Raw genomic sequence first — 18,353 nt, forward strand, 5'->3', positions numbered from 1 at the left:
CACCCTCTCCCTGCCACAGACAAGACCATGTGTTCTTTTCAAGGAAGTCCAAGCAGCTCGATAAAACAAGGCAATAACCCAGCTATTAATGAAGACGACGCACAAACGGAAACGCTCCGAGGTTTTCATGAAGCGTTGGGTTATTCAGAACGCCGCAGGCTTTTCCATAAAATGACTGGCCTCAGTCTAAGACAAAGCACAATTCAAAACAAACTGCCTTTATTTGGGCTGCTTTGCATATTTTAAATTAGCTTGCGCTGTTCTCTTTGACCCCATTATTAAGTTAAACTGCACTGGTGATTATAAAGTCAAATGGCAACTTTGCAATACGAGGCAGAATCATTCACCACATTACAAGTCCCTGTGCAAACACATAAATCACAAATATATTAAAACATGACTGTAAATGGTTTAAAAGCTAAAGTAATCTGCCTCCATTAATCTCCATTTAAACAATAAGGTTAAGGCAAATCACAAAGACAGCTTGCTCGCTTCAGCTTCGATTTAATTACCCACCGTTACGTTTGGAGGTTGTGTTATTATTCCGATCATTTGAAACACTGCTGCTGGTCCTTACACAAGGGAGCGTTGGTAACTTGGATTATAAATCTCAACAGAATCATTATGGTAGGTTCTATTAACAGGGTTCTACACATAATGCTAGGGGCAGTGCTTGTGACCCGTGTTCCTGCCATATTCAAATCAAACGTCCTTTCACAGGAGGTCACCCCTATACCTGCTTGGGTGCTCAGTAAGAGACCAGGGGAGATTTGTGCCAGTTTTTCTTCACCTAGTAAATAAAAAAATAATAAAATATATCTATAGGGCAGCAGTGTGGAGTAGTGGTTAGGGCTCTGGACTCTTGACCGGAGGGTTGTGGGTTCAATCCCCAGTGTGGGACACTGCTGCTGTATCCTTGAGCAAGGTACTTTACCTAGATTGCTCCAGTAAAAACCCAACTGTATAAATGGGTAATTGTATGTAAAAATAATGTGATATCTGTATAATGTGAAATAATGTATATTGTGATATCTTGTAACAATTGTAAGTCGCCCTGGATAAGGGCGTCTGCTAAGAAATAAATAATAATAATATATATAACCCTGACAAAATATTCCTTAAGACAACCCTTACGTTTTGTGAATAACACCCGTTGTATGATCTTTATCCAACAGATGTAGGTAATAATTTACAAGCACAAGCTTACACTCTTTTTCAGTGATGACATTTAAAAATATATTTGACATTTAAATACATGTGATTGCCAGAGAACAAATATTCAATTTAATAATTATAATATATTTTCCACAAACACTGGGTATCTTAAAATAAAGATTTCTCAAGATCAATGAAATGAATCAAACATATATGTACACACATAGATACAGACAGTACGCATACGTTTCAATATATATCCCGTGCCCCCCCCCCCCCCTCAAGGCAGACGGACACATTCATACCCCGGGAAACTCTGTCTATTACGCTATTGTAATGTACAGGCTTTAGACCCGACTCTGCTAATCACTGGAGAAACGATATTCCAGCGCTGCACAAAATCAAACGTTCGAGTCGTCCAGATTTAACAGCACTGATAAAACACAAGACCAGCAAAAATCACGCAATACGTTGCCGTAGCGAAGCGACTGGCTGATGCATCAATACTTCTGAATAGCCCTCAATGGAGAAGCCAAAACAAACACGTGAATCTGATTCGAGAGAGTGGCCTTCAGCGACGATTCAAGTCCATGAGAAAAAGTGCAGTTTTGGTTGTTTTTCTTCTTTCTAAAAAGGTAAAAAAAAAAAAAAAAAGAGACGCTCGCGTTTACACAAAGATGCAGTGGCCGACCTATAAATCACAAAAAAAATAATGGCTTTCACAGAAACGCAAACTGCCTTATTTCTGAGACGCACAGCAAGCACCAATAAGCTGTCAGTTAGAGAAAGAAAACTAACAAAAAAAACATAGAAATCCCTGCAGAAACAAATGGTGCTGTCAGAATGTGAACAAATGTAGATAATACAAGAGAAATCAATAGAAGTCAGGCTTTAAATGGGAGTGCTCCTTCAGTGAGGCAGCCAGGGCTTGCAAACAAACACACAGCTTGTGAAAGGTGAAAGGCACCTGCAGCAACTGTGTGCAGAAACACTGACACCTGGTGGCCACATTGAGAAGTGGCGAGTAAGACTCCTTCCTGCCTGCCTGGGTTCAGCACACTATGGGAACTCTCCACTGGTTTGGCTTAAAGAGCATCATCTTTGGTAACTGGAGACAAAATGTGGAGTATTAAAAAATAATTAAAAAATTTCGGTTCATATCAGTGTACCAGACAAAACCTTGACTCGCCTCCAAATTTGTTGAGCTGGTGAACCGTTAGCCATTGGGACCCAGCTACATACCCAGCCCTGCCTCGCACTTAAAAGTGCTGTTACACGGCAGGAATGCCGAGAGGCATTTACCAGGCACTGAAGAACTGGACTCTCGTTGCACAGCGGTGGGAGCCAGTCCATGTTTTACCAGGGACCGCTGTGCATGCTACATTCAGAACAGATGTCTTTCAATCCAATCCAACGTACAACCTGGACTGAGTGCAGTAACTACGCAATGGGAGCTTCATTCCCAACACCGCAAGGAGAGAGACACAGTCAAGGGGGCATCGCGGACGGATATTAAAGTTTGACACTACAAGCAGGACCATTTTCGTCCAGCACTGGACGGAACGATGAAGGTGGGAGTATATTCAGAGCAACACCACAAGCCCAACACCCTTTTCAGAACAGGAAGTGGCTGCGATCGTTGAGTATTCAGCAGTCTAGGAGATGGAGCGCAAATCATTTTGTACCATTCCGGGCCAAATCAATTTCTACATTCTTCTGAGATCCGTTCACTAAAGCTGGCCGATTACTGATTTCAATTTGCGGAAGCCAGATTTTGCACAAAAAAAAAAAGACAGATCTATGAAATAAAATAAAGTTGCAGTACAAGTGGTGGTGTTTTTTAAAAAGTCTCGCCCCTCCCCCCAGCGCGGTCACGTGCTCGCGTGTTATTTGGAGGGCTGCTCGTATTTGAACACCACGCTGTAGATCTTCCCTCCCAGTCGCTCAGCCAGCCAGGAGTTCTTGATGACGGCCAGTTTGAGGCTCTCGCAGCGCAGCACCGCGTAGTAATTGGTGTGGATGGCGCGGCCCATTCCCTCGATGATGACCAGGTCAGTGTGCCTCTCCCGCACCAGAGTGGCCAAACCTTTATCCAGGCGGCTGCGGGGAAAAGAGACGCCTTGAATGATCTAAACCAAAACGACTTCTAAATTAATGCAGACACCCTGAAAACGTAGAACCGTGATTCTTCACAGATTTCTAAGCTGGGTCAGTGAATCGCCCCAGCAGAGCCAGCCGCACACACCTACCTCAGATCTAAACAGGGGGAGCTGGAGCCACTTTGAACCAAAATCAACCTCTCCTTCGTGATCCCAGAACTGCAAAAAACAAAGAAAAAAAAGTCTTGATTATTATACAGTGCATGCCACTCCCCTTAGAAACTAGGTGTGCATCACAACGGTACAGTCTGCCAGTTAATAAACCAATTAAAAACATGTTTAACTGTGCAACCTCTCCAGGATTAGCTAGGAGGCTGTGTGGTCCAGTGGTTAAAGAAAAGGGCTTGTAATCAGGAGGTCTCCGGTTCAAATCCCACCTCAGCCACTGACTCATTGTGTGAACCTGAGCAAGTCACTTAACCTCCTTGTGCTCCGTCTTTCGGGTGAGACGTAATTGTAAGCGACTCTGCAGCTGATGCACAGTTCACACACCCTAGTCTCTGCAAATCGCCTTGGATAAAGGCGTCTGCTAAATAAACAAATAATAATATGCAAACAGCTGTGCCGGAGCGCAGGTAACGGTATGTGCACTCATTAACATTAGTGATTACAATCTCATGTACTAGAGGCACCAGGGTTAGGGTTGCCTGGTTTTGGATGCTGCTCTGCCTCGGGTGGAAGTGCGATGCTCAGATGCGTGAAGGAAACCCTTACTGTATGACTGAGTCCATTGCTGCTATCCTCTCCGTTAGGATCTGCAGCTCGTTATAGGTGACGTCATTCAGAGCCGGCCCCGAGTTACTGGCTAACACAACCTGAAGAGATACAAACAAGGACGCGTTTGGAAAAACACTCAGAATGTAAACCGCAGCGTCAGGACCCTCCTCCCTCCCTCCCTCCCTCCAAACAGATCCACGTGCCGAAGATGCACCCATTCCAGGTTTTAATACAAGCTTACTGGTATCAAGCTTGGGTGTGTCTTACTAAACTCCTAGGAAAACCAGGGATGGATCACTGCTCTTCAATGTCTTATTTCCATCCCTGTTAGACTAATGCAAACTAACTGGCTAGCCAACACGGTCTGGTTTCTGTTGAAGCACACAGATAGCCAAACCTATGGAACAGTGCAGTAAAAAAAAAGACACCCACAAATCACATTTTGGTGCAAAACTGAACAGGATGAAGACGACGGTGAACTCTTACCTCAGTGCCCCTGCAAAGAAGCTCCCTGACAAGGGGAAACACTCCCAGAATGATGTCTATTCCACTATTATCTACGAAAAACAAGGCACATTTGTGAGGAGGACCCTGAAAGAGAAAGCCAGTATGCACGGAACTCAATCACTGATTTCATGGAACAAACAAACAAACAAACAAATGTGGAAAGCAAGGTATAAAACAAATGAATAGCGAACTTCGCTCGAACCAAAACACACTTCATATCTCTGAATTCCCAATTCCGTACCATCAATAACCTGAGCAACAGAGCCCATTTAAAAAGAGCAATTGAAAAAATGTCACTCTCCCTGCAGAACTCGAAAGCCACTTGTGGAGTTTCCAGTTCTTACATTTTGCAAACACATCACAGACTCCTACCTTTAACCTCTCAATCCACTTGCTGTACGAATCCACCAGCCAAGGACGTTCTGCGGGAGTAGAGAACACGCGTTAGAATCAGCAGGGGGAGTGCGGCTGCACTCAACTCAGACCGTGCTTTATTACAGCAGCTCAAACATGTTGCAAGGAAACCTCAGCCGCACTACGCTCTCGTGATAAACCGCGGAGATCAAACTCGGACTAATGCAGAACCGCGGGGCTCCAGTACCTTGTAATTGTCGTTTAGCTTCATCAAACCCGAACGCCGGATCAGTCTCAAGCACGCTATTTAAAGAAAAAGAAAATCATGTAAAATGACACAGAAAACGAGATGTTTAACCTCATCGTGTTGACGGGAGTAGCCGGTATCTTCCCTGTGTTTCTACTTACTCTGAGACGGCCTTCGCTCCCCAGTCAAACATATTCCCAGCTAGCAGCCCCTTCACCAGGGCAAACTGACGATCCTCCCAGTTCAGCATCTCCACAGACCTCACAACCTTCTGAAAGTACCTGAGCGCCAGGTCATTCTCTCTCTGTTTAATCTGGGACAAAGACACACACACACGCAAGAATAGATGCTGGATAAACTCTGCTACAGTGTTGTCACTGAGGGTCTTTATGTTTGAGGTCAAATTGCATTGAAAATGTATTTAAGATACATATAGATGTATACACACACACACACACACACCTGTGAATAAGGATCTGGAAAGTTGAACTCATTCAGACAGTGTTCTCTGGTGTCTAACAAGCTTCTTACTGTCAGGGACCCGTAGGCGCTAAGAGCAAACAGAGAGAGAAAGGGACAGAAACTTCAAGCGTGCACAAAACTAAACGTTAGAAAGAGCGCTGAAACTAACAAGGGCACTTTGACAGGTCCACAAACCGCAAGGTGATTTTATACAGCGCGTGCTGTTCATTACTGCAATTCCACTGGCCAGCAGAGCTGACCCCATTAGGACCTGCACACTCACCAGGGCTGATGCCTCAGCGTCTGCAGCTTGTGTCGGTATTTGAGACGGAATTTCTCAGCTCGCTCCCTGGCGTCCTGCAGGTCAGGCTGGCTGGCGACAGCGCGTTTCACAACCTGTGCACAAAACAAGACAACAGGATTCCAGGCGGCTAGAGGACAGCATGTAACGGTGCCTGCGTGCAATGATCCGTCTAACTGCGCTGCAGAGGCAGGCTGCTCTTCTATTACACTATCAGTAATCACACATACTGTGCATGAAGACGGACAGGTTGTGATACTCTCAATAAGCCAAGCAAGGTTGATGACAATCGGATGGGGTTGTGGTTAATAAGCAAGCGGACTGCACCCCCCACCCCCGACACAGAGCACAGAGCAGGGGCTCTGCAAGTCCTCACCCCGTCCAGGGCCTCCTCGAAGCAGGACAGCCAGTACTCGCGGGCCATGGCATCCTCAGTCAGGTCCATGGTGTCAGGAATGTAGGACGAGGAGTCGAGCAGCAAGGGCAGGTTCACCAGCTGCCGCTCCAAACGATCCATCTCCAGCATGTCAAACTGGAGGGAGGGAGGAGAGAGAGACGGGGAGGGGGGAGGGGGAAGAGAGAGAGACGGGGAAGGAGGAGAGAGAGAGAGAGAGAGAGAGACGGGGAGGGAGGAGAGAGAGAGAGAGAGAGAGAGACGGGGAGGGAGGAGAGAGAGACAGGGAGGGAGGAGAGAGAGAGAGAGAGAGAGACGGGGAGGGAGGAGAGAGAGAGAGAGGGGGGGGGGAGAGAGAGAGGGATGGAGAGACAGGGAGGGAAGGGGAAAGAGAGAGGGAGATTCAGCCATTGCATTTTAAATTAACAACTTTGATAGCATAAAAAAAAAAAACATATAACCTCTTGTTCACTGGATTTCATTCCCCTTTGAACTACTGATAATTGAGATCCCAAAAAATCACCTGTTAAACAGTAAAAACCAATGGACAACAATGCACAGTATTAATGTACACAGGGTCGCAAGAGGATATATAACAATAACAGCAACATGTTTAACCTATTAATGAAGCAATAACACTCTTGACATTAGGATAGAGTGAAAGCCTCTTCATCTGATTGTGTTTGTATACCTTCACACAAAGCACAGCGTTTTGAATTGGGTTGAATGTCAAAGACAATGCAATGGTTCGATTGCAAAACGAAGCCGATTCAATTAACCAGTGATTCCATTAAGTGGACTGGTTTGGCATTGCAGCCAAAACAACTGCTAATAATCTGTCAATCTGAGAAGTATTATTGCTTCAATGAAACAAATCTACAGCTGCGTCCAAGCTAGTGTGTGTGTGTGTGTGTGTGCATGTGTGTGCGTACTGGGGTGCTCAAGTCAAGCACTAAGTGCAAAAGCAAAGGGAAAATATAATATTTGAACCTGATAACACTAGCAAGAAACAATAATGTAACCGCTCCCTATTTCAATACCATCACGATGAGTTTATTCCTCTCTCAATTTGCCATTTCTCTTCCTTTTAAAATGATTCCTTCCATCCCTTTATACAGGTTTCCCATGGTAAAATGTTTTAAAATGCTTTCCCCATATACTCTTTTATAAAGGGCTTTTGCACTGTACTTACAACATTAAAACAAATCAACACAAACAAATACAAAAATAAAAAACAATGAAAGTATGTGAGCCAGGTCTTCTTTGGCTCTGTTAGGCTTATGTTTCACTCTGCAGCCCTGTTCCCCTCAGCAGGACCACACCACGCTGGCGTGTTCTCTCTGCAGATGCCTGGAAGGCAGAATGGAAAAGAATCTGGTAGCTTCCTCACAGCACTGCAGCCGCTGAGCAGCACCTGGTCCCATCTGTTACCAGAGGTTTCCTGCTTCAGGGGAAAGTGCGGGTCGGGATGCAAGATACCAACCTAACATTTGTCCTAAAAGTACGCGGAGGCGACAGATGTCTACCCTTTGTTAAATGGGTTAATGTGGGGTCGACAGAATTCTCATCATCTCTGCAGTAAAAAACACTTCTGAATTGTGCGGCTGTGTGTAGAGATCAGATCCCTGGATTCAGCGCTATTGTGGATCAGGTAGCTGTGTCCGACAAGCCTCCCTGTCCTGTACACAGGGCGATGCCTTCTGGTCTCCTCTGTTGTAGTACTTGTATCTGTATGCAGCAATATGCGACTCGTCTCATAAACTATGCACCAAATTTCACACTCCAGGTACTCTTTTCCGTCAATAGCATCTCACTTATTTAAAGTACTCTGCATATGCAGTACAGTACAGCGCAGTCTTTAAAAACCACAAAAACCAATAGCCTGCAGTATGCGTGCTGCCAGCGTGAGTGTGCGCAAGCGCAGTGATGGAACACACAGAAAACAGAACGAGGGAATTACTTACGAAGAACTGAAGGAAAATAAAGAGAGCATGGCGATGGAGAGGAGGGGGGGAACAAAAAAAAAAGAAATCAAAACAAGGACATGTTAGAAAGACATGAAACCGTTCAGAAATGAATGCACATGGAAGCTACCAAGCACACACACTGAGAACGAGGGGGTGGGAGGGGGGAGATCGATAGATCAAACACAACGTTAAAAACATCCGAGTCTATTTCACTGAATCAATCGGATCAAATTCTGCTTCGTGTATCAATTTAAAATAATAAATAAATAAATAAATAGGGTTAATTGTAATGATCTGAATGCTGTAACCACTACAGCATTCAGTATATACGCCACAGGGTGTGTGAACGATGTGTATCTTCAACATTGTATTTAACTCAACACTGCACACAAGTACTGTATAACAGTCCGGGAAATAAGAGAACTCACTAATGCCATTCTAGTGTATGGAAGGTAGTTCCACTCAACACAGCAGACTAGGAGGTAACTGGCCTCAAATAACACACACAGATATTTATTTGCATGGCCAGCGCTGGCTCTTACCGTTCCACTGCGGGTGCGCTGCATGGGGAACATGTCCGGGGACACACTCATCAAGCCTGAGCTGCCAGCGTAGTTCTCCCCCCAGCTGTACTGGTTAGGATCTGCACCGGGCACAGAGACATGTCAACAGGCAAGCAAACCCATTCCCTTTCAGAAAAGCATGCCTGATCACTGGAACAACAGCTGCACTTCATAGGAGGACAGACACACCCGAACAAATTATTACAGGAAGTCATGGACACGATAAGCTGCTCTTCAGCATCCTCTAGGTGGAGAGCCAGCCTCAGTGTAATCAAAACTGTTCTGCATTTCTCTGGCCTGCCTTGATGGTGCAAAACGTAATGTAAAAAAAATACATATTTTGTTTCCATTCGAGCACCTTGCTAAGGAATGCCAGATAAACTACAGAACGCAGCCGCCTGCCCTGCAGTTCAAACTTACTGTCCTCCTCCGCCCCCTTTAAAAAGGCTCCGATTGCTCCCAGATAGCCTTCATGCCTCAGAAACAAAGCCTGAACTTCTCCCTGGAAAAGACAGGATGCATGTTACACTGCTACAGCCCCCAGTGCAAATACATGCACCAAATCAGGACAGAAACTCAATTAATAATAACCAGATACTTCATTACAAACAATACAGTTCAAAGTTTTAACAAAACAAAACTAAACCAGGCATGTAATTAGTAACGTCATTTGCCTACCATGCAAACCGTCGCTTGCATGTTGATTTTTCTATTAGCTGGTTTACCTTGGTGAAGAAGTTGATGCTGTAGGTGATTGTGTGCATCGTAACGGGGTGTCCCCGGATAAAGAACCCCCCGAAATAAACTCGGCTCAGGTTGTGCAGTTTAGCGTAGAGACAGGCCAGCTGGCCGATGTCATTGCTGATCATGTGCAGTAAGCTCTTCGCCATATCTTCTTTGGAAAACTCTGATACAAGCCAACACCACAAACAGTAAATGCATGCTCCCGTTGGGCACATTAAAAACATTTGTGACGATTGCATTTTCATGCCTGTGTGGAGGGGTAGCAGCTGCAGCTGCAGCGTTTCACTCCCTCCCCTCCGTTTTGCTCCTACCTTTATCCGCGGTGGCAGACTTGCCGAAGCTGCTCGCTATCAGATCCCCGGTCAGTCCCAGGCTCCCGTAGGCTCCCCCATAGATGTCCTTCACCAGCATGTCAACACTGGTGTGCTGCCCTCTGGAGGCGAGCTGCAGTAGTTCATCAAACCTCTTCCGTGGCGAGACAGAAAACACGAAATGAAAATAAAAGCAGTGGTTCTCAAAACTTTTATAGCGGGGACACCACTTTTTTGGGGGGGGGAGCCCCTCGCCCCCTATGCAAATAAAGTAATTGCTGTAATATTATTGAAGCATACCTAAATGTAGATTTTTAAGACCTGCACTAGAAATGCATTTGAGTTGTGCGATCCTCACTATTCTGTCAGGCCACCACTCTGTTGTACACTGATTATGATTTTTAAAGGTCTGCCGTGTTGAAACAGACACATCAGGAATATAGGAAACATAACTTCACACAAAGCAGCACACTAGTGAACTAACCGAAACATACCAGAAGGCATATGTACAACATTTTTAAAAGGATAGTCTTTCTGGAAAATTTATGCTGACATGAGTGGAAAAAAAAAGCACAAAACAAACTGAGCATGCCAGCCCCTGATATCTGATTCTGCTCACTGGAATGAGGAAGGAAAAGCATTGCTTCTAAAGATTGTGTTTTCATGCTCCAGTCTGGGCTGTTTCTCTTATGTTTTGCTATTTCAAAGAATGACCCTGGACCCCCAGTGGAGGAATGGTACAATTACAGGAGCTCGATTCAGCAGAAACAACCTCAAAAGAAAAAAAAAAAGAAGTATAAAATGATTACCTTGGTTTTAGTCAGTAAAGCTCCTAGACCCCAAAATGTACCACCGCCAATGGAACTGCCACCAATACGCTCAAACTTGTCTTCCGACTCTACCTGCAAACACACAGTACTTATTACAGGAGGTGCAATCAATGGGAACTCCATCGTTCAAAAGCAAGTAGCAAAAAGAAATATGGACACTTCAGAAAAAGCCTTCGAACACAACAGAAAGCATGCATGGGGATGCATCAACTGGGAGAACTGCTTGAGCTCCTGAAGACAAGCCCACCTTCACTATGGAGACTCCCGAGCCGATGTTGATGAGCAGGTAAGGGAAGATGTCTGGGTGCGTGGTCTGGAATCGGAACTCGGGTTCTGCATGCTTCACGTACACAAACGCTTCATGAGGGATGTTCTTGAGTACAAAGTTACAGCCTTTAATGAGACAGGACATCTCGTCCTCCTTGTCAACTCTGACGCAAAAAAAAACAAGGAAACGGTTTCAAGTTACAAGCGCGTAGAAAAGGTTATCACAGCTTTGTGAAGTAAATGGATCTTGTTTTAAGCTGAGCAAATCCATGTCCTCTGATGCAGCCTTTTCACCAAGCACTGCTTAAAACAGTATAGAACACTTATGACATAACTGAAGATATTTTAAGATGTAGCGACACCAGCAAGTCCATTACTGTGCTCCTGCAGTGCGATTTCATCTAGGCTATACCATGCTAGGATACACACCTGCTGGATTTTATATTATCGTTTTACAGCAGTGTGGAATCACACGCTGGACTGCATCAACCACTGATCTGCGGCTATACAGGGATCACTCCTAAAGACTGTCCTATGATTATTGAAAAATAGGAACATGTAAAATGCTGTTTGCTATAGTGGGCCACAAAGCCATTGCAATGCTTTCAGGCAAACGGCTTTGGTCTTTTGGGATCTCTTTTATTATTAATATTATTCAAAAAAACAAGTTTTTAGTTTTGCTCAGTTGGATACTTCAGTCTATTTTGGCTGTAAATTAATTATTTTTTAAAGAAGGCTTCTTGCTGGATGTGGGATTCAGTAAGTGCTGCATGATGCAATGCTGGTTACTTGTGGGGGTTGGTTGGTTTGTGTGTGTGTGTGTGGAGGGGGTTGGGGTGTGTGGAGGGGGCAGGGGGTGTTTGGGGGTGTGTGTGGGCGTGGGTTGGTTTGTGTGTGCGTGTGTGGAGGGGCAGGGGTGTTTGTTTTGGGGTTTGGTGGGGTGGGCGGGGCGTGGGTGTTTGTGTGTGGTTAGTGTGTGGGGGTGGGGTGTGTGGATTTGTGTGTGGTTGGAAGGCGTTTGTCAGAGTTGGTCTTCTTGCATGTGTTAATGCGCATATCCTGATTTTTTCCTCTGATTTTATAGTATAATTTAAGGGAGGTACAGAAAAATGTAATATATAATTATTTGGTTGGGTAGATTTAATAATGAATTTAATGATGACACTGTGAAAATAAAATGCCCCAGAAATCTTTCTTTTTAAGGTGAATATTCAATGGCTTTCTAGTGGATTGCACCTAATGATGTAATACTGCCAAGAAACATGTCTATCAAACCTCCAATCAATGAGGCGCATGGACCTCAGTGTTCAGCAAGTTCTAACTTTACATTTTCCATTTGGCTTTTTTTTTGTAACATATTTGAAAGTAGGCAGTCAGAGTAAAACTGAATCAACATTATTGTTATTTTGCAGTTGGTAAGTGTGTGTGTAACACTGTTAGCACAATGATGAATTACTCTACCATAATTGTCATCACCAGGCACAGGAAACTGTACTGGATATAGAAGCATTTTGTTTGTCGGCTCTTTACTGAAATGCACCATTGCCGTTTTATTAAAATACATGAGGACTGGACTCTGGTGCTTACTTTAGTTTGAGCTTCTTTTCAAGCAGGTCTTTGAATTTGTGGGCGCCGCCGCCAGTGGCTTTGATGACCTTGGTCTCGGTGTTGACCAGGTGGTCTTTGACGAAGTCCAGGCAGGTCTCGATGTAGGCGTTCTCAAACTTGATGAAGTGGAGGCGAGCCGTGATCTCCTCCTGCACCGAGATCTCATAGAGGGGCTCGTCCTCCGTCTCCTGGAAGAACCACTTTGCCATTGAATTCATCTCACTTGCGTTTCGGGTTGCTCTAGTTTTAGATACTATGACATTGCCATTAACAACTTCACATAGCATTGCAGTAAGTTTCAGGCCAACACACTGCAGCCCTTTTTATTATAAAGCCGGCTGCAAAATGTAGCTCACAAAACAAAGGGTTTTGATAATAGAGACAAACAATTCACAGTTCACAGGACTGCTCATAATGCTACACAGCGATATCCTGAGTTTAACAGCGAACTACAACTCAAGTCTCTTATCGTAGCGGAGAATGATCTATAAAACAGACGTGACATGTTGAAATATGTTCTGTTCAGAACAACTTATGACATCGTTAAAACATATGACATCGTTAAAAAACCTATGACATCGTTAAAGGTGGCGCACGTTCCTGGCTTGCCTGAAAGCTCACTGTTCATTTCACCTGCCCCAGAACAGGGTGTTATTGATGCAATGGGCTGATCCTAGATGCATGTTCCCAGCAGGAACAGCACATAGCATAAACCAAGCTCATCCAGTCAGCTTCATGCGTGCTCATAGCCTGGAAGGGACTGACAACCGGAAGCAGGGAAAGGCTTAACGCGAAACCAGGGCTGGGAGCAGCACTCTCCTGGCATTTTGACAGTCTTACTAAAGACACACTGTACAGATCACAAATTCATGTTTCAAACTGCAATCCAGCCCACATCAGTAATACTGTACCAATATAGAATCTGTAAGGATTTATATTCATGCAGAATTCACTTGCCTTTCCAGTGTGGTCAAAGGACCGGACTTTGGCTACTTTATGTTGAACTGTTGAATAATATGCAAGTTTTGTCAAAGATCCCCCTGTTAAAAACAAACAAGAAAGCATAATATTACTCTTTAATAAAGCAAGAAGCCAGTTATATTCAAGGATGTCAAAGCTGTCAGTGTGGCCTAAAACAAACTGCAACTTTATTGTCAACTGCATTCTTCTCCAATAGCCTTTGGGCAAGTAGAACGCGTTTACAGACCGCTCAGTGTTCTTTATTAGATGGGGGGGGGGGGGGGGGGGATGCTCAAGGTTACAGTAAATCCTGCTTGAATCACCCCTTTGTGATTACATACACGTGATCCTGCAACACTAGGGAATTCTAAACCTTTACATTAGGAGTCACCTCAGCCAACCGAGGCGTCATTTGAAACGTGGGATAATGCTTGTGCGACACAAGTCATCTGAAATGACCAAACCGCGTGTGCTTGCCTGAGGTCAGGGTGATATATTAGCTATTCTTTGGGGTAACGGACATCTTCAACGTGTATATTTAGCAATTCAAAGTTGATATCCGGGCCTGAACAAGTGGTTTGCCAGTATAACATTATCAAATATAATTTAACCCTTTGCGCTTCGAGAAAAACAACATGTAACTGTAACACATCGATACAAAACCCAAATATACCAGCTCCAAAAACAACCCACAGAAACATCATCTTCTAATCTTCTCTGGCTAAATCAGGCGCGACCGCTTCTTACATCGAATTACTTCTCTGACTGGCACCTTGTGAAACTACCGAGGCATTGGTCTGGCGATTTGCTGTTCCTAATTGGGAGAATGATAACGCATGTAGAATTTTTTACAGATATTACAATGTATTGCTAATTTGTATTATTTTGGTTTTGTTTTGTGTATATATTTTAGCGTGCTAAACATGTACAATATTATCACAAAAGTGCAGTTTTGTAATATCAAAATGTTTACGACGTACAAGGTGTTAAGTTGAAAAAATAAAAAAATAAAACATTATCAACAATTTACACAGAGATCCCACAGCGCTATGTTGTTTTCGTACTTTTAAATCTCGATGCGCCGTGTTTTTCCTGGCGATCTCTGGGGTGTGTAGTCCACCAGAACAAAACGTTCCATATACATCTACACAATCACTGAAATACAGAACTACAGCTCCCAGAACACCCCTTTCGACGGCAATACACTGACGCATCTTGGGTACTGTAGTCCGAATTCCACAGTTTTTGTATTGCAATACATGGAGAATAACCCACACAAAGACTACAGCCCGCTCTGTGCCCCGCACAACGAACCACCTCCAGCTCCCCTTTACCCCAATAGCCAAAACAGCTAGCTTTACAGCGTGACTTCTGTATCAAACAAAGCACAGAGATGTCATTGTTTTGGGCTGTGTTACCTATGTCTATTGCGAACCTCTTCGCGTTCTCCAGGTTGCGAAAGATCTCGTCTGGCGGGAGTGTAATGCTTTTATCCATACTGTGACCACCTCCGCCTATCCGACTACACGCCGCCATCTTGGATATTTGCTCAGTATCCACGCAAGTACGTGGGGCGTTGCGTAATGACGATCATTGAAGTTCTGACCAAAGACCCAATTTGTGTGCCAAACTTAAAATAAATAAATAAATAAATAAATAAATAAATAAATAAATAATTCCTCTCATTATGTGTTTATTTATTAACCATACACAGAAAAAAGGATGTTTGAAAACCAAGTAGAATATACTTCATTTCAGTAAGTCTTCACAAACCATTATCTACACTTCAGTACAGTGTTCACACAATTACGTGTTGTAACAATTCCTCAGATACATTTTTCCAAAAGCTTACAATGTATCGTAAACCTCTAAAGTTGAGTTATTTATGAATGGTCACTTTCCTTATCATTTTGCCTGTTGTTTTTTTTTATTTTTTAATGACGCTAAACTGAAACGCACACATCAGGCTACTGTAATTTGTACTGAAGAGAGAACTAATAAAACTGGAGCCGAATTCTAATTGCCACCAAAACAGGTCCGAGGTCTCCATCTAGTGTTTGAAGCCTGCAACAACACCAGTCCTGTGTTTCTACTACAAGTCGGTGTCACTAATCTAATACATCGAGCATCTATTTCTCTTACTAACAAACTTGTATTAAAAAGGAACAAACTTACGTAAGATTAGAAAGAATCGTTCTTTTTATACTAAATACTAAAACAACGGCAAGTGCACTAATGACATCGTCATGAACAACTTCACGCAGTATTATATCGCATTGCAATACGTTCTAGGGTTAATAAAGGCTATCACACTGGCATTCATTTTTATTATACAGGGCGAAGCTAGCTGCAAAATGTAATCTTTTAAAACTTGCAAAAACAAAGGGTTTTGATAACAGGTCCAAACAAGTCGTACATACAGTCCATAAGCTAGCTCAAAATGCTACAGGACGGTATCAAAGGTTCTGTAGGAGCTCTATATGAAATAAGATAATATCATCCATCATGGAGAGGAACACAGGGCTGCCACGCGATGGCGCCAGAGCCCACCCTCTGGTTTTAAACTCAAACGCTGTCCATATGGCCCCTGGTTCTCAGGTAAGATTTCCAGGCAGCACAAGAGAATGCCAGCATGTATAATACACCAAGGCACACTTCCATTGTCTGCTGCTTGAATACAGTCAATGGGAAGGAGTGTGGGAACCTCGGAAAGAAGGTGAACTCACAGATCTGGTTACAAAAAAGCAGTAATGACCGGTCAGCTTTAGAGACATCACAGATAGGACTGCTAGCATATAAATACCATCGCACACCGGACGGTATGCCCTGGTTAAATCTGCACAGTAACTCTGCGGTTTTCCCATGCTTTTATACTATGCATTTACTGTAGTTCGCCATCTTTTAAATATGTTCTTCCATACCTCTCCATGCTTTACAATAATTGTCTATGCTTTACCATGCTTTTACTATATTAAACTTTGATAAGGGTGCCATTGATTGCATATTTATAATAGCGAATCTCTCTCTCTCTTTCTCTCTCTCTCTCTCTCTCTCTCTACTGACCAGAATAGACATCAGCTTTTTATTTATTTTTTTAAAAAAAAATTTTAAAATTATTTTCCTTACTCTTTTGATTTTTTTTCAGATTTGTCCAAAGAGGAAAGTATCTTCTACCTTCAGTCCTAAGTGTGTCTCACTTCATTTCCAGACGTGTCCCCTTATCCCGGTTTTTTTACACCCCGTCCCCGTCCCGGTCCCCGTCCTCGTCCTCGTCCTCGTCCTCGTCCCCCGTCCCGAGTGGCTTAATGCTGCAATGGAGCGCTCACACATCAAAGGCACACGGCTGGCTTTGGTCTGTGGAGCAATGCCTGCTAATGAGCTTTTAATCACCACAGGCACCCTGCAAGCTCACCCTGTCTTAATTAATCCGCCCTACAACACTGATGAATGGTGATTTGACTAAAACGAATGAATTGTTCCAGAAATAATGCAGCCAGTGTTGCCATGCATTCCCTTGACAGACACCTGTCCAAATATTTACTGTGACAGTGTAATTAATTTACCTCCAGGGATACTAATGCAGCACAAGAAGCAGTTAGTCAATCCATTACAAACCACGGGCCCAATTCACATGCTTCAGGGATGGAAACGAGACTCCCATTGCATAGCAGGTAGATCCATTCCAGGTTTATGATTAGCCAAGGCGTACAGGTAACAAGCTCAGGTGAATACAGTTCAACCTGGAATGGCTCAAACGGATATCTCATTATATATATATATAATGAGCGAGCTACTTCAAAGTTTCTGCCAATTAAATATCCACTGGGGATCACTCACCTTTATTTGGGATTGATAGGACCCCTTGGGGATACCTGTTTGCACGCTAACAATGCGACCCAGTGCCATAACCGCTGCAAGCAGGTTGCTGAACTTCGGAGTTTGAGACGTTTCAAAGTTTATAAGCTACGACATGCAAGTGTGAGTCAGAGTGGGACGAATATATGACCTTTCCATGGCATGGCTAACTCCGTTTGTTTGAGCTAACTGACGTTGATTCAAGTCATGTCCCTTTTCAAAGAAGCACCAAGCAGATGGTCTGCCGGCAGTGGATTTGCCCCGGCAGGACAAAGGAAAGTCGGAGCCCGTCGCTAAGGGAGTGCTGGGAAAGGCACACGTCCTTTGTTGCGGGGATTGAAAAGCATGAATGGCTACAGAGTGTGGGAAACAGAGCGCAGCTCAGACTCACGGCTCACTGTTAATAAATAAGAGGCTCTACCCCACAGCAGGCAGGTGTGTGCACCGCCGCTGCGAAAGAGCTGGGCATGCTGCTGCACGTGAAAACACATCTCCGAGAGCTAGCGGCAACATTCCCTAAATCTTACCCTCTTGTGCGCTTCCATTCCTCATCCGGGTATACGGGTCTCAGCTGCGCGGTTTGCAAGGAAACGCATGTTATTGGAAGCATGGTCTTTGTTTGTATTAAAAATGTTTTATTTCTAACTTAAAGAAATCTCGGTTTGCAAACCATGCTTTCAGTTAGTGTTGCACTTCCTCGGTCAGTTCAGTAGAAGCAGACCATTACGCGGCCGGCGAGATCACCGGCTCTTTATCCCGTTTTCACGTGAGACTGAGTTTGTCAGACTGTCCCACACACTTCTCTCTTCAATGCGTTGAAACAGGGGAGAAAAGCCACGTGCAGAGGTACATGTCACGTCACTGACGCCGCTTACACCAGCAACGAACTTAGAAAAAAACTACAAAATAACCATCTGGAGAACTGAAAGGGAAGAAGGAACCAAAAAGTTAC

The 18,353-nt window shown here is 43.9% G+C and overlaps 1 protein-coding gene across 3 annotated transcripts; it reads right to left on the reverse strand.

Moving 5' to 3' along the window:
* Positions 1–1,256: 1,256 nt before the first annotated feature.
* Positions 1,257–18,164, reverse strand: LOC117425771 (4'-phosphopantetheine phosphatase). 3 transcript variants are annotated; one of them, XM_058993005.1, is made up of 19 exons: positions 17,929–18,164; positions 13,544–13,626; positions 12,566–12,774; positions 10,959–11,142; positions 10,691–10,783; positions 9,882–10,035; positions 9,552–9,733; positions 9,247–9,328; positions 8,806–8,906; positions 6,279–6,434; positions 5,885–5,997; positions 5,602–5,689; positions 5,301–5,452; positions 5,140–5,195; positions 4,911–4,960; positions 4,518–4,622; positions 4,029–4,129; positions 3,405–3,473; positions 1,257–3,255 (listed from the first exon to the last, which is right to left on the reverse strand). In XM_058993005.1, the coding sequence occupies exons 1-19, from the start codon at positions 17,951–17,953 to the stop codon at positions 3,042–3,044; spliced, it is 2,217 nt and encodes a 738-aa protein (XP_058848988.1). In that variant the 5' UTR covers positions 17,954–18,164; the 3' UTR covers positions 1,257–3,041. The 3 variants fall into 3 exon arrangements, 2 of the variants coding, with proteins under 2 accessions (XP_058848988.1, XP_058848987.1); XM_058993004.1 differs by lacking the exon at positions 17,929–18,164 and adding an exon at positions 14,965–15,160; XR_009307836.1 differs by lacking the exons at positions 1,257–3,255; positions 3,405–3,473; positions 17,929–18,164 and adding an exon at positions 14,965–15,160 and having other exon boundaries at positions 4,518–4,588.
* Between the last annotated feature and the right edge of the window lie 189 nt (positions 18,165–18,353).

Source organism: Acipenser ruthenus, chromosome 20 (assembly GCF_902713425.1).
Source record: "Acipenser ruthenus chromosome 20, fAciRut3.2 maternal haplotype, whole genome shotgun sequence".
NCBI classification, from domain to species: domain Eukaryota; kingdom Metazoa; phylum Chordata; class Actinopteri; order Acipenseriformes; family Acipenseridae; genus Acipenser; species Acipenser ruthenus.

Excerpts from the sequence above, each read along its gene's own strand:
- LOC117425771 (XM_058993004.1), bottom strand. The coding sequence starts at position 15,082 with ATGGCGGCGTGTAGTCGGATAGGCGGAGGTGGTCACAGTATGGATAAA. Across the intron at positions 12,775-13,543 it reads CCTTTGACCACACTGGAAAG|GAGACGGAGGACGAGCCCCT; the intron begins GCAAGTGAATTC and ends TGGTTCTTCCAG. Across the intron at positions 3,474-4,028 it reads GCAATGGACTCAGTCATACA|TTCTGGGATCACGAAGGAGA; the intron begins GTAAGGGTTTCC and ends TGTTTTTTGCAG.